The 14,955-nt window shown below is 34.0% G+C and overlaps 1 protein-coding gene across 1 annotated transcript; it reads right to left on the minus strand.

The window, feature by feature from the left end:
* Nucleotides 1-146: 146 nt before the first annotated feature.
* Nucleotides 147-12,640, minus strand: LOC121248215 (agamous-like MADS-box protein FUL-L). Its single transcript, XM_041146614.1, has 8 exons — nucleotides 12,114-12,640; nucleotides 2,830-2,908; nucleotides 2,140-2,204; nucleotides 1,562-1,661; nucleotides 1,392-1,433; nucleotides 856-897; nucleotides 611-747; nucleotides 147-450 (listed from the first exon to the last, which is right to left on the minus strand). Exons 1-8 carry the CDS (start codon nucleotides 12,296-12,298, stop codon nucleotides 339-341), a joined length of 762 nt encoding a protein of 253 aa, XP_041002548.1. The 5' UTR covers nucleotides 12,299-12,640; the 3' UTR covers nucleotides 147-338.
* Nucleotides 12,641-14,955: the final 2,315 nt, after the last annotated feature.

The raw sequence follows: 14,955 nt of genomic DNA on the forward strand, positions 1-14,955 counted from the left end.
ATATTAATTAGATTACGAACAAAGGATGGTTCGGGCTCGGTTATGCCAAATAGAGCCAATCGTTAGCCGTCTCCGTCCTGGCCTTTTGGGGCTTCTGTTGAACTACACTCGAAAACAAGCATAGCCAGCCACATGTCTGTCAGAACTATCAGCAACGCCCATATGCAAATTGCAGTATTGGGCCCAAGAACTCTTTAAGAAGAAAAGGTGCAGTCTCGAAAGACTTGAAATTTCGAAATACAGTGACGTGATGGAGCAACATCATATTAAACTTTACAAGGATCGTTAATATATATATGTCGTTATCTTTTCCACTTCAAAAGGCCTCAGCTTGGTGACTATCCATTCATGTGGCGGAGCATCCATGGTGGCATAAGCGTAGTGGTACTAGGCTGAGTCTGTGATCCAGCATCTTCATCTACTATTGCTGTTGCCCCGAAAGTAGTCCCGCTACGTAATTTATTAAAAAGATAATGTACGTGCATTAGCTCAGCCAGTTGACGTCAAAAGATCATGATCACTTGCATATATCTCTGACTTAAGACTCACGCACATATGTTTCTTATTCGCAGACGTGCGTTTTGAGTGAGAGAGAGAGAGAGAGTAGTACCCGATAGTTAGAGAAGGAAGTGCTAGCGTCAATGGTGGCGACTGTTGTGGGGATAGCATGAAGGTGTTTGAGTTTTGGCCTAGGCTTGGCTGCTCCCGGTGTACATGCTCGACCACTGTCTTTTCATTTTGCTTGAGCTATTTGTCATAAAAAGAAAAAGAAAAAGAAATGTTCATAAACATGAGCTGACTCCGAGTATGAGATGATTCTGTACTCATGTACGGTCATTTAGTACATTTTTCTACCTCTTTAGCAAGCAAGTTGTTTTGATCCTGCAAGGCTTTTTCCTGTCACAAACCACAACGCTATAGTTTAGGTACGTCCAGAATAAGCACGGTGCATGGTGGTTAATTAAATTTATATTACAAATCGATCGGAACTGATCTAGGATGTGACATAGCTTAAGTACGTACATGCATGCAATGCCAACCTAGTGATCTCTCTAGGCCGGCCTCTTGGTCGCATTACATATTCTCGATCGGTGGCTTATCATGTAGGTTTCAAATTAGTTCAAACCATATTAACGGCCAGCATTATTTCTATGTACTACTTTCTCGAGTTTCAAAGTGCCCCTTTCTGGGTTTTTCCCATGCAGCACGCATGGTAATTCTATATATAGCCGGCTCCTTACGAGCATTAACTTACTCCAGATGTCTTGTAATTATGGAACTTGATAACCTTGCGTTAAATCTTTTGTCTAAAACAAATCAAAATTGGTTTTGAAAGACTATGATCACCCCAACCAAAAAAAAAAAAAAAAAACCGTAATCATCTTAATTACCTTCTTCTGCAGCTCCGTAATGGATTCATGCATAAGTTGATTCTGCATATATAAGCCAGCCAAATGATTTATATGAGTATATAGATTTAAATCAAATCCGTTTACACATGAACGTGTGTCCTCAAAATTAGGTGCGCAATCAAGATACAAAGCAGCACTACGTTGATCACCTTTTTTGTTCGTACTCGCTTCAGACCTGTATCAAGCTGTTGCTCAAGATTTTGGAGCTCTCTTAAACTTAAGGGATCCAGATCTTCTCCCAAGAAATTCCTACAATATTACGTACCCAATGTAAAATAGATATGATGTCTTAGTCTCATCGACATATATAGCACTGATTAATGATTGTCAATGCCTTAATTCCTTAATTAAACCAATAGATGCATGAAATCCCATCAATCTAAAAAAAGAGGTATATATTTGAATGCATGATGCCCAACATTTGACTAACCGACCAATTTGGCAAAAATCATCACCATCTATTGAGCTTTAAGCATGATTTCTTTCATTTTCTTTTTTGGAGAAAATCTTGAAAGCAATCTACCCTTCAAATTAACCCCTTTGAAATAATTTATTGGCTAAAAATATCATCATTTCTGCTGAACGTTTTTGCGGTAGATCTGATTCATTAAATACTCATACCAAGGCGATCAAGTACTTGCTGTGATCTGGCCAAGGGGTGCTTGTTTTTGTTCAATTTGCTATAAAAGCTCATTTTCTTTTCTATGAAAAGTACTCAGCTAATTACCTTATGTTCCTTTGTAAAACTTCAGTTCTAGCCAAGAGCTTGGGGAATTCCAGAGTCCAGCTTCCCTGGACGCCATTCAAAGAAGGGTTATAGAAATCACTGCATGTATTCATTAATTTTCCTGATCAACTGCTTTTAGTAAGCACTTCAGCAAAGATCATGGCCATTTGATGGATCACAGAGCCCATCAGAGTATCCAAATTAAGTGCTCATGAGGTACATTCCAGACATTGATACAATAATGATCGAACAAATCGAGTCGTATAACGCGAATTAATTCAAACACAGATGTGCACATAAATATTAGCCTAAAAGAAAAAAAATGAATAAGAAGAGAGACCATACTAACTAAGCACATAAATATTCCCGTGATTTTGCATCATGATAAAGGCCATATATATATATATGCACATGGGAACTTTCAAGGTAAGTACTAGCTGGTATCCCTTGCCCTTTAGTTACTCTTCCCAACTGGAAGTCAACCAGCTTGGACTTAGCTAGGCTCCTAAACCCAAAGCCAAAGCAAACTTGAGAAAACATGGTTTTGGTGATACCGATGGTGACTGGACAGATATATAGGAAATAGTATATAAGACAGACATGATGTGCTGTGGGGCGTAGGAATATACTTGGTAAACATTGAAGGATCGAGAGAATGGATGTTGGGTGTTGGCTTGCATGAGATCATACCTGTGATTCAGAATCAGTTGCAACAATCTGTCTTTCAGCATATGAATACCTTTCATAACGTTCCAGGATTCTCTCCATGCTGTAAGAAAAGAATGTGTATATAACGAAATATATAGAATGCATAAGACTTCATAAAAACAGAAAACCAGCCAATAAAGAAGCATTGAGGTTGAGGGAAGTAATCAAATAAATGTATGAGTGTAATATATATAAACTACCTTACATGTACACTTAATTGGTCGAGATGAGCAGTCGAGAGAGGCAATTTCGATTTCTTTAGAAAAGCGAATCTCAGTTACTATTATTATGATCTCTAATCTCAGACAAAAACAATATGTAAGAATCCTAGTCCTTCTAGGATTGGAAACCCTAATCTTTCATTAATCTAAAGACATGAGTGGCGAGTACTTTAAAGAGCAAAATAACGAGTTGACTATGAATCAATGAGCTATTTTTGGTACATCGATCTAATTAAGTACGTGCGTGATACCTAGCTAAGATTGTCATGGATGTGTTAAGTTCACATTGGATGGGTAATTTGTGAAGGTATGCATGGGCACCGCTTAGTCTCATGTTGGAACTGTTAAGATATAAAATAAAATCTACCTCTTCCTATAAGCTTAAGCTTTTGGGACAAGTTGTGATTTCACATGGTATCAAAGCAGAGGTCCTGAGTTCGAACTCTGACTCTACACTTTATCCCATTTAATTAAATATTTCACTTGTTGGGCTTACTCATTGAAGGGAAGTCTGGCCCACAAGTGAGGGGGAGTGTTAAGATATAAAATATAATCTACCTCCTCCCATAAGCTTAAGCTTTTGGGACAAGTGGTAATTTCACAGGAACTACAATCTATAATTAGTGACTTTATGGAGTTCTACTAATAACTTTGACAAAGTATTTTTTAAATATGACTAGCCTAAATGTGACTACCGCTTTTTTTTTTTTTTTTTTAGCTAACAAGTGCTTTTTAAAGATAAGGATATTAAGGTTGCGTTTGGATGTTGAGTTCTTTATGAATAGTAGTGAGTTGAGTAGGTAAAGTGAGTTATGTGAAGTTTATCTAAAATGAGTTTAGATGTGTTTGGATGTTAAGATGAGTTTGGTACTATTTATGAAAAATTAAAAAATGTTGTGGATCCACCTGTAAAGATGTGTTGAGTTGAAAAATGTTGTGGGTCCTACGTGTAAGGAGGTTTTGAGTTGAGATGAGTTTAGTAATTTGAGAATTGAATATTTGGATGTTAGACTCAGTTTAAAATTAGACTGAACTGAGTTGATCTCAATTGAATCTTGCAACCAAACGAAGCTTAAGTAAATCATCATGTGGTATTTATGAGAGAAAATCAAAGTCAAACTAGATCCACACTACTTGTTTGATGTGATCAGGTAGACTAATTAGTATCATGAAAAACATAGTTGCTCATAGCATCGCTTATGAAGCCATGGTGTACCTTATTATACAATGCAAATGAAGAGCAACTTGCCCGTTTGTTTCTCTTTGTCACGATCCTGTGAGTTAAAGGTTTAACCAAACTAATATTTAAAGATCATAAAGCTCTTGGATAGGTAGTAAGTCGTTTGGTAAAATCCTGCATACCTTTTTGTAGTAGGTGTAACATACTATGCATGGGTGCAAAGGAGCTGGATTACCACCATGTGCAGTGGATGGCTAGCTAGCTAGCTAGTAGTTTCAAGGTGCAAGTTTTTAAAGTTTGGCAGCAAATTTGATGTTGGTGGTGGCGATATACATCCATTTAGAGAGAAGACAAATTGTGTGTATACCAGGAGTGGATTCCTTCCAGCCGACCCTACAAAATATAATATGGCAGCTGGTAAAATCTCGGGATTTCTCCAAGCAGGTAATAATAATTAATAAGTTAATCTAATCCAGCCCTACTATATTTGCTAGTTTTTGAATTGATCCTTGCGGTAATGGCCGTGGTGCTGCTAGCTTTAATCCTTCGTTTTATTGTGTATTATATGCTTAAGCATTCTCCCCGATAAAATAGTTCTCATCTTTTAATATCAAGAAGTCCAAGAAGCTGATAAATAATTTAAACTAAGACATTTGTTGATAACCAAGGGCGCTCTTTCTTCCATCCTTACATAGAAATTAATTGATAAGAGGTGAATGCTTGAAGAATACTTGCTTTGAGGTAAAAAAGGGGCCAGAAAGTCTCTTTGACACAACAAGGTATTGGATGGTAGTGATGGCTATATATGGTAAGAACAAACTTTTTAAGTAGAAAGATATTAAAATATTGAGAGAGTAGGCACTACTATCTAGGGGTGTCAAATTGTGTTAATGAGTCGTGTTTGTATTGTGTCAAGACATGTACATTATACTTGATGGGTCAATCTGAACACGACCCGTTAAGAATTTCATATCAAAATCTCAAATCCTAACACAACTCATTAAGATAATAGGTTGACACGACACAACCCGTTATTGAAGACGAAATAGATTGACATGATATGACCCGACCAGACCCGACACGTTTCAACTCGTTTACGTTAATGGATTGAACATACCCGTTTCAACCCGTTTGACCTGATTGATTTTATATAAATATTAAAATATAAACAATATCTATAAAAAATATAAAACTAACTACAAGTCCAAAATTACAATCAAACAATAAAAATACCGACATTAAAATTTTAACAGTACCAAATATGATAAACACACAATTACACAAATATGATAAGCACACATTGTAATAATATTAAAGTTACAATCCTAAATATGATAAACACATATTGTAAAATATTAATGTTACAATCTCAAATATGATAAACACACAAATCTAAATAAATTTAGAACTTGAAGAAAGAAGTGTAGCAGTTGAGAAGTTGAGATTTGAGAAAACTGAGGGACTTGTGGGCCGTAGGGTTACTGGGTTAGAGTTTTTTGAATTTTTTGAATTTTTTGAATTTTAGGTTTAAGGGTATAAACGTAAATTCAATTTCTTAACGAGTCATAACCAGTTGACCAATTGTTAAGCACTCATCTTAACAGGTCAACCCGTTTTGACCCGAACCCGTTAAAGTCAAGCCCAAACCCGCTTTTATCGTGTCGTGTTCGTGTTGGGTTAATGGGTTGTGTCACATATTGTCACCCCTATAGTACCATTTATATTCTCCAGTGCCAATGATCAAGAGTTGAATTGCAGTAACCTCTCTAATTCTAACTCCAATTGAGGAAAGATAAATTATAATAATAATAAAGCTAAGTCTTGATAGTAAGTGTTAAGAATATAATATAAATAATTAAACCTACATCTTCCTATTAGTTTAAACTTTTAGGATAAGTGATGGTTTAATATGATATCAAAAAAGATGTTAAACTAATAGAAATAAATAAATTTAATTATTTGTATTATATTCTTAACTGTGAGGATGCATTTTGTTCTTATGCAACTAGTGCATATTGTTATATTTACAAATTAGTGAGTGATCATGAAGATGAGTTATTAATTTGGAAATAAAGTTAATTGGTGAAGAGCTGGTTTCTTTAATTGATAAAATAAGCTCAAAACGATCAAGGGCTAATCATCTTCATCAGTCAATTATAGCAAAGAAACTATTATTGATAAAGCCTAATAAGCAATTTGTTGAACCAATATTGATAGATGGAGTATAGAGTATTCTATCTAAAATTTCTACTATGTCTTAGGCAATGGGAAAAAAACTACTATTGGATACTTTCTTGATAGAACACTTACATTTCTTTCTTTCTATCTTTTTGGGTAAATAATAAAGCTGTCATATATAAACTCATCATGATGCACACGTTAGGGTCACATTTTACAAAAGCTACTCCTAGCAATTGCATGCATTTAAGCTGAAATACAAGAGCCAACAACAAAGCTACCTTAATAACCCTTCCATTCCATTTAGTGAAAGATTGGGCATAAAAAGCTTGGCAACAAGGGCTTGGGGATGTAACGCTGCAGGATATGTAATGACTTTTATGTGCTCAAATTGAAGAGTGGTCGAGGATAGTTCTTTGTATAATGGTCCTTATGAAGTGGTAGACTGAACTTATGATGATGAAGATATGGCAATAGAAGATGTAGCTTTTTTAGAGGAGTTTCTCTATAGTATCCTGATTTAGGTAAAGTTATGCGAATTAATTCCATTATTATTGTAGATATCAAAAGGTATATATGGAATATATGGGAAGCATAGTTTCCCTCCCCTATACCAACATGGTCATGCTAGCTAGCACTAAAAGAGTTAATTCTTCTTTTCCTAGGATTGGCATCAAGATTCAAGCTGACACAGACTCACCAAAATCGTTGTCAACCCTAGATCTTGGTAGCGGTTGGGAATTTGAATTACCTAAGAAACCATTTCTTTGATCATGTCATTATATATGAAATGTCTTTGTATTTATAGGCATACCTTTCATTGATCAATTGTAAAGGAACAATTCTTTTTCTATAAGCAATTGAAAATCTTATTAAAGATGGTAATGGCTTAGTCGTCATGCACAATGTAGAGAAACACGATAAGGCTAAATAAAAAACTATACAAGGAAATCATGAATATTTGGCCCATTAAACGTAGAAGAGAAGAAGAATGTTTTAAACTCTTCCATCATCCACTCATGATCCTCAAAATTTCTATGATTTACCCTATACATACATGGTCCTACTAGCTATCACTAAAAGAGTTCATTCCTATTTTCCTAGGATTGGCAATAGGATTCAAGCTGCCACGGACTCGCCTAAATCCTTATCAACCCTAAATTTTGGTAGTCGGGAATTTGAATTACCTAAGAAACCATTTCTTTGATCATGTCATTATATATGAAATGTCTTTGTATTTATAGGCATACCTTTCGTTGATCAATTGTAAGGAATAGTTCTTTTCTTATAAGTAATTGGAAATCTTATTAAAGATGGTAATGGCTTAGTTGTCAAGTATATTGTAGAGAAACACAATAAGGTTGGAAAAAAAAAAATTATACAAGGAAATCATGAATATTTGGCCCATTAAACATAGAATAGAAGAATAAGGCTTTAAACTCTTCCATCGTCCACTCATGATCCTCAAAATTTCTATGATTTATTTCCCTTCCCTATACCTACATGGTCATACTAGCTAGCACTAAAAGAGTTCATTCCTCTTTTCCTAGGATTGGCATCAAGATTCAAACTAGCACAGACTCACCAAAAACCTTATCAACCCTCAATCTTGGTAGTCGGGAATTTGAATTACCTAAGAAACCATTTCTTTGACCATGTCATTATATATGAAATGTCTTTGTATTTATAGGCATATCTTTCATTGATCCAATGTAGAGGAACAATTCTTTTTCTATAAGTAATTGAAAATCTTATTAAAGACGGTAATGGCTTAGTCGTCATGTACATTGTAGAGAAACACAATAAGGCCGAATAAAAAAATTATATAAGGAAATCATGACTATTTGGCCCATTAAACGTAGTATTGAAGAAGAATGTTTTGAACTCTTCCGTCGTCCACTCATGATCCTCAAAATCTCTATGATTTATTTCTTGCCAACATCTATACATATAGAAGCCATCTTCCATGCTGCTATAATTTTAGGGCTACAATATTATAACTCCCTAAAGTTTATTATAAAGAGGTATATTATTATCCTTCTAAGCTTAACTGATCAAGCCAACCCAAATCTATTAGAAAAGACGCTCCATAAGGCTCCACAACCTCACAATGGATAAAAGGTACTAGTAAACAATTTACTGCTCTTTCTACACATACATCATTAATCAATACCAATAGTTTTGAAATTAGCTCTTAGGTGACCATGGTGACAATCTTTCCTAGGAAGATTGTGTAAAGCACCAATCGTGTGGAGATGGTGACACCTAGCCGGTTGTTATGATTGGGGAAGTGGATCAAGAAGAAGCACTAGATGAATAACTAGTTGCCAATGCATTACTGTTACCCCTATGCTGGAAAGGCATGAAGTAGTAGTACCAATATTTATAAGGGGCTCATAATAATAATAAAAAAAAGGTTTGAAGTTCTAACTTCTTAATAACAAGATAAGGAAAGCAAGTAGATGACTTGGATGATCCAACTCCAAATGCACCTATTCAGAGTATTTTGAGAAAAGAAAAAAATAAGAGGAAATATATATCTCAATATAAAGTTTCAGAAATGAATAGATGTGTTGGGGAAAAATATAGCTTCAACATTTCACAAGCATTAAGCAAACCCCCTTTAAAACTTCTGTTAAAGGGGGGCAAGTGCTACATACTCAATTGCAATGGGCATTTTTTTTTTCTTTTTTGCCATCTATTCTTTGATACCTTTATAACTTTTATCATTTTTTTTAATATTATCTAGTTTGATTTTTATATTTCAACTGAGATGTTGTAGAAAGCAGGGGGAGCATATAGGTGGTGGATACATATGTTCCTGCTTTTATAAGTTTTTTAAGCCATAAGTAGAGTATGACATTTAAGAATAATGGTATCTACACAACATATTTTACAATGTACATGTTTTATAATATATGTTGTAAAATGATGTTATTTTTATAAGATAGTTTATAAAAATATTTCTCATTTTAAAATATTATTGTGTAAAATATTGAAAGAAGTGACGTATGTTTACATTTAAATTAAGGGGACATTAATTAACATGTTTTGAGAGCTAGCTAGCATTCCTAATTCGATATGTAAGTAGGTTATAACTAGCTAGTCACTTCTATAGCTCATGTTAATATATCATGATAAGTGAACTTCTGCATTGAAGGCTGCAACAAACAATCTGCAAAGTTCAGATACTTGTAAATTTGTAATTTTTTGTTTTCCTGAATGTCTCGGCGAGGGTTTTGGAGCAAACAACTAAGTTAGCTAGGTATGTGCAGTCTGATCCCTATATATCCTGCAGGATATATGTTCCCGATAATTAAGAGTAGGGATTTATGACAGAAAATGTCCACAAAGGAATGTTAACTTTCGGACATAATTAAGCAGCTTGTACGTGGAAGTTATTGCATGGATACTTTTCTACATGACAGCTATCCTTCTGCCAGCTAATTATTAGGCTTAGTTTGAATAGTAAAATCATCTCAATTCATCATACCTCATCTCAATATTCAAACACTATAAATATAAATACTTTTTAATTTCAAATCTTTAAATTTTTCATCTAATAATTACAAATTTTCCAAACTTCCAAACAAAACACAAAAAATAATTCAACATTTTCAAATTTTAAAACAAAAATTATATTAAAAAATTATATTCTAATAATATTTTAACTTTAAAATATTTTTATTTAACTTTCTCTCTCATTTTAAACTCATAAAACATATTAACTCAAATTATTTCATTACTATTCATATATCATCTCATTTCATCATCCGAGACCTTAATCTTTCCATGCATATATATATATATATATATATAAGTTGGAGTACGAGCATCAAGCATGATCAATTCCATTGAAGGCAAGTGTTGATCCCGCAATTCTCGATGTGCAGAAGGTTGAAAAACACATCTATATAAGGCCGAAGATTTAACTGGGGTTTACTTTAGATTAGAATGGATTCCTTGTCAATTATAACTTTTCGGGTGCGAAGGAAACAAATCTTACTCGTACATTTTAAACCACAGTAACCTAATAAGTATGACTCATATATATTTGTCACCTTGTCCTGTTCATTTTGATGGATAATAATAATGATAATAAAATGAATTTTTTTAGAAATTAATTTAAAGCTTCTCTCTGCGATACGTACGTCTAGGTACTTTCAGTTAATTTCGTTTCTAGTACTTGAGTTGCTTCAGTTCAGTCTTCAATGTTTCCTTCCTCTCATATAATAGTGGATCCCAGTACTATAATTTATCCAAGCTGGGACTCATTATGATTTGAAATGGAGTTTGCATGCTTGATCCAGAGTTTTAGGTAGTTTTCTCCAACCTTGTGCAGTATATATATATATATATATATATAACTTCTCTAAGATCTATCTGGAGAGCTCTATAAAAAGTGAAACTAATGCTTTATGTATGACTCTTGAAATGTTTAATTCCCAGGTCCAAATAATCCCTGGGGATAGGATATTTAAACTACAAAATCAAGATATATATATATATATATATATTTATATGAAAGTTTGAAGTACCTAGCAAGAACAAAACAACCTAGAAAAGGCATGAAAGATACATTATATTGGCCGGAGGGCTTTTCTAATATTAACGAAAAAAATCTTCTTACCCAGAGCCAAAGATACATACATATAACATACGTAAATATATACACAAATACATACATAATACATACATATATTCAAGTGGGTGCATTTTACGTATCCATTTAATTTCATGCTTTCTTCTAAATTAAAAATGGTTATACGGGTACTGGAAGATCTTTGTGGAGATCTTAAATAACGAACTTTTATATACTTTCCACGATTAAAATCATTGAGAAGGCATCCTCCTTCGTGCACCAACAACATTGGATATTAGCAAATACTAGGTTATAAAACCAGGACATATAACATGACCACGCCCCGTGACACACAGCTCAAGGCCGTGTCCATATATTATAAATTCTTCTAGCTAGCACTGCATATATAGCTTGTATAATGCTGCATATCGTCTATCCACTATTGGTCTTACCCAATGGATGCAATGTAGTGTCTGTGAAATAATGAGCAATCTCTGTACATAATAAAAGCAAATTTACTAACAATTTCACTTTCTTTTCTACTGTACAAAAACGATTTTCAATTTAAAAAAATTCAGACACACAAATAGCATTTTGTTTTCTCCTGGTAGTTAGGTTTTGCTTTTTTGACAATTTTTTCTTCGTTTGTTCCTTCTTAGTTGATGCTAGAAGAAATATAGGAGAACGCCTACATTGTCATCTAAAAAAGGTCAAACTCTTAAGTATGAAGTATCGTCTTATACACAACCTGTGCTAGCTTGTGTTCGAGAGACTGGAAAAAAGAAAGAGAGAAAGAGAACGTGGAGTACTATAAGTTAACTTAACATGTAATTTTCAAACGCCTCAGTGAGTAGGATGAACTAAATTTGATGGCAGTTGGGTGATACGCTAGCTAGCCCTGACAAACAAACACATCAGTCGGGGATGACCTAGCTAGATTTGATGATTTCACTACAATTAATATTCAGACCAGTTGAGAAAATAGATTGAAAAAAAAAATTAAGAAGAAAAACTCAAAAATGCTATAACAAACAAATAAACCACAGCAAAACAAAAAAAGAACAAAAAAGATCAAGATGAAACGTAGTCATGTAAAAGTATGAACCTCGAATCAGAGGAAAACTCAAAGAGCTTCCCTTTTGTGGAGAACACGATCAAAGCGACCTCAGCATCGCATAGCACTGAGATCTCATGTGCTTTCTTCAGCAACCCGGTCCGCCGCTTCGAGAACGTCACTTGCCGGCTGATCTTGTTCTCGATTCGTTTAAGTTGAACCCTACCTCTCCCCATTTTTTGCCTACCTTTTTCTGATCTTCTTGGGAAAAAAAAATATGGCAAGAAAAAAAAAAGAAAAAAAAAACTATCTAGCTAAAGGAAAGTAAAACAGCTGAAAATCTCCAGGAAAAAAACCCTAAATAGGGTTCATTTCAAGGCCAGGAGATAAAAAAGAAAAGCATATTGTGAAGAAGATGATGATAATGATAGTGGTGGTGGGTCTCTCTGAGTGAGTGAATTATGGGTGCCTTTCTATTTTTGTGAATGAGAATGGTTTATGGTTATATATTATGTTGCAAAGGGGTTTCTATGTATATGTATAGGAAAGCATGGGAAGAAAGTCTCCCGAGACGGAGAATAAAGATATTAAAAGGCTACTGAGAGTGAGTGGGAATGGTATGGTGGAAAACCAGAGTGGTACCAATGAGAAAACCAGGATTAGTTGGGGGAATACGTTGTCGAACTATGATTGGTGGAGAGTGGGTCACAGTCGTTACTGTCTCAATTTGAGCCACAGGTTAAGCTGAAGGCATGCAGTTCGTACGGATATCCTGTCATCTCAGCTAATCTAAGCAAATATTGCTATGCGGGACCTGAAGGGAGCATCTTGTCTTTCTCTTTTCCTTTTCTTTTATTTATTTATTTATTTTTTTGTCTTTGTTCTGTAGTAGTATTTATGCTGTTGGTGACAGACGGCGCTGCACTTTCACGGTTTCACCACCAGCATTGCCTCTGCAACTTCTTCTACTTCATGTTACTTTACCTTTTCCAGTTTTTATGGGCATATTTCCAGTTTAGAAGGATTATTACTATTATTTTCATTACCAAAAGAAATCTCATGATTAATTTCCACGACAAACATCCAACGTCGTTGCGGCCTCTTTCAGTACTCACCACTTTCGATTTTACTATGACTGATCATCATCATCATCATCATCGATCGACTTAAAATATATATAGACTGGCCTTTCATTTTGGACATGAATTAATTTCTCTATCTTATTTTGGCCACATTTGTTTCCATAAAAACGAGAATTAATCGATCGGGTAAGCCCTTAATTTTCCAGTAGTACTACTGATCATCTAGAAGTCACATGATTTTCCTTTGATTCTATTGATCAATATTTTCTGCCCGATCGACCGAAAACAGATTTAGAAAAACTAATCAATTTCAGTACTCGAAATAGTAAACACGTAGAATTAATCGATCGTGTATGCTTCTTATAAGTTACATTATCGATCGATCAACACTCGAATCTTCTCTCTAAACATATATATCCGATCGATCGAGTTGATCTTATATATAAGATGATAAAGTAACAAAGTTCATTAACACTCATTCAATTCATTTACATGCATAGGTGGAATCAAGTCACTGGAGATCAATTAAGCAAACAAACAAACTCTTTTTGGTAGTTTTTTTTTTTTTAATCTATTACTTTTCGATCACTTGGTAGAAAAAAGTCTTATTATGATCGACTAGAGTGCATTAATGTTGCGTTTGATATCCTCCACCAATATCTGACCATGAGTACAACCTCGATCTTAATTAGTTTTGGCATATACTTTTGATCTGCTCGGCGCAATTTCCTAGATATAGACTTAATTTTCAGCCTTCTTATGTCTTGTCAAATTACTATAAATTGGTTTTGATCACTATATATACTTTATATATATCATGACAAATAATCACTGAGTTTGCAGCTTATTGATAATTAATACGATCTTAAAAAATTAGAAAAATTGGTAATTAATACGAAATCCTAGTGCTCGTTTTGAAAGCTATTGGGTTCAAATTAAGCGTTCAAATTAAGCTTTACGGCTCCTTGGCTACATACAGGTAGCGCGCCTTAGTTTACATTTAGATAGTGATGTATTTTGAGGTATATATTATATATTCTACGAACAGTAATGAAAAATAATGATAAAAATATTAAATAGTAGTGAAAAGTAAATAAAAAATAATAATAAGATAATAAATTATTTTCAGAATATCTGAGAATACCTGAATACCCAAACTAGGCCTTAGTGCTAATGATGTCAAAGATTGAGAATTTTTTTAAAGAGTGACCTTATGTAATTACCCCAGTTGAGAGTGATCCATGTAGATCCGGAATATATGATTTCTCATTAATTTGTTTAGTAATTTATAAGAAAGTTGTTAATAGGGATAATTAATTACTTTTTTTGATCGGTTAATTGGGGTAATTACATTTGGCTGCAGGCACCTATGAGCATGGCACTACTATATATAATCAATAGTTTATGATCAGATCAGGAACATTTTTGTAATTATTAGTATATACATATTGGGTATTCCTATTGATCAGATGATCATGATACACTAATGAAGCGTATGTACTTCACAGTTCACTCTGCTATGAAACTATATATATAATACCTATCGCATCCTCTTGATCCTGCCTTGGATGCTAAAACTGCAAAACATTAACAAGCCATAATATATATTTATTTATTTCTTTAACTAATTATTTGAGTGCTCAAACCAATCCGGGGCCACATTATCTACATCATGTTGATCAGAAATGGGGCCCAACCAACCCGGCCGGCAATATAGTTCATGAAATTAAGCATTCATAGAAATTAATTGAGAACTTTTTTTTTTTTTTTTGGTTAGAATTTCTCAATCGACCACAAAAATTAAGCTGCCT

This window comes from Juglans microcarpa x Juglans regia, chromosome 2D, assembly GCF_004785595.1.
Source record: "Juglans microcarpa x Juglans regia isolate MS1-56 chromosome 2D, Jm3101_v1.0, whole genome shotgun sequence".
Lineage (NCBI taxonomy): Eukaryota > Viridiplantae > Streptophyta > Magnoliopsida > Fagales > Juglandaceae > Juglans > Juglans microcarpa x Juglans regia.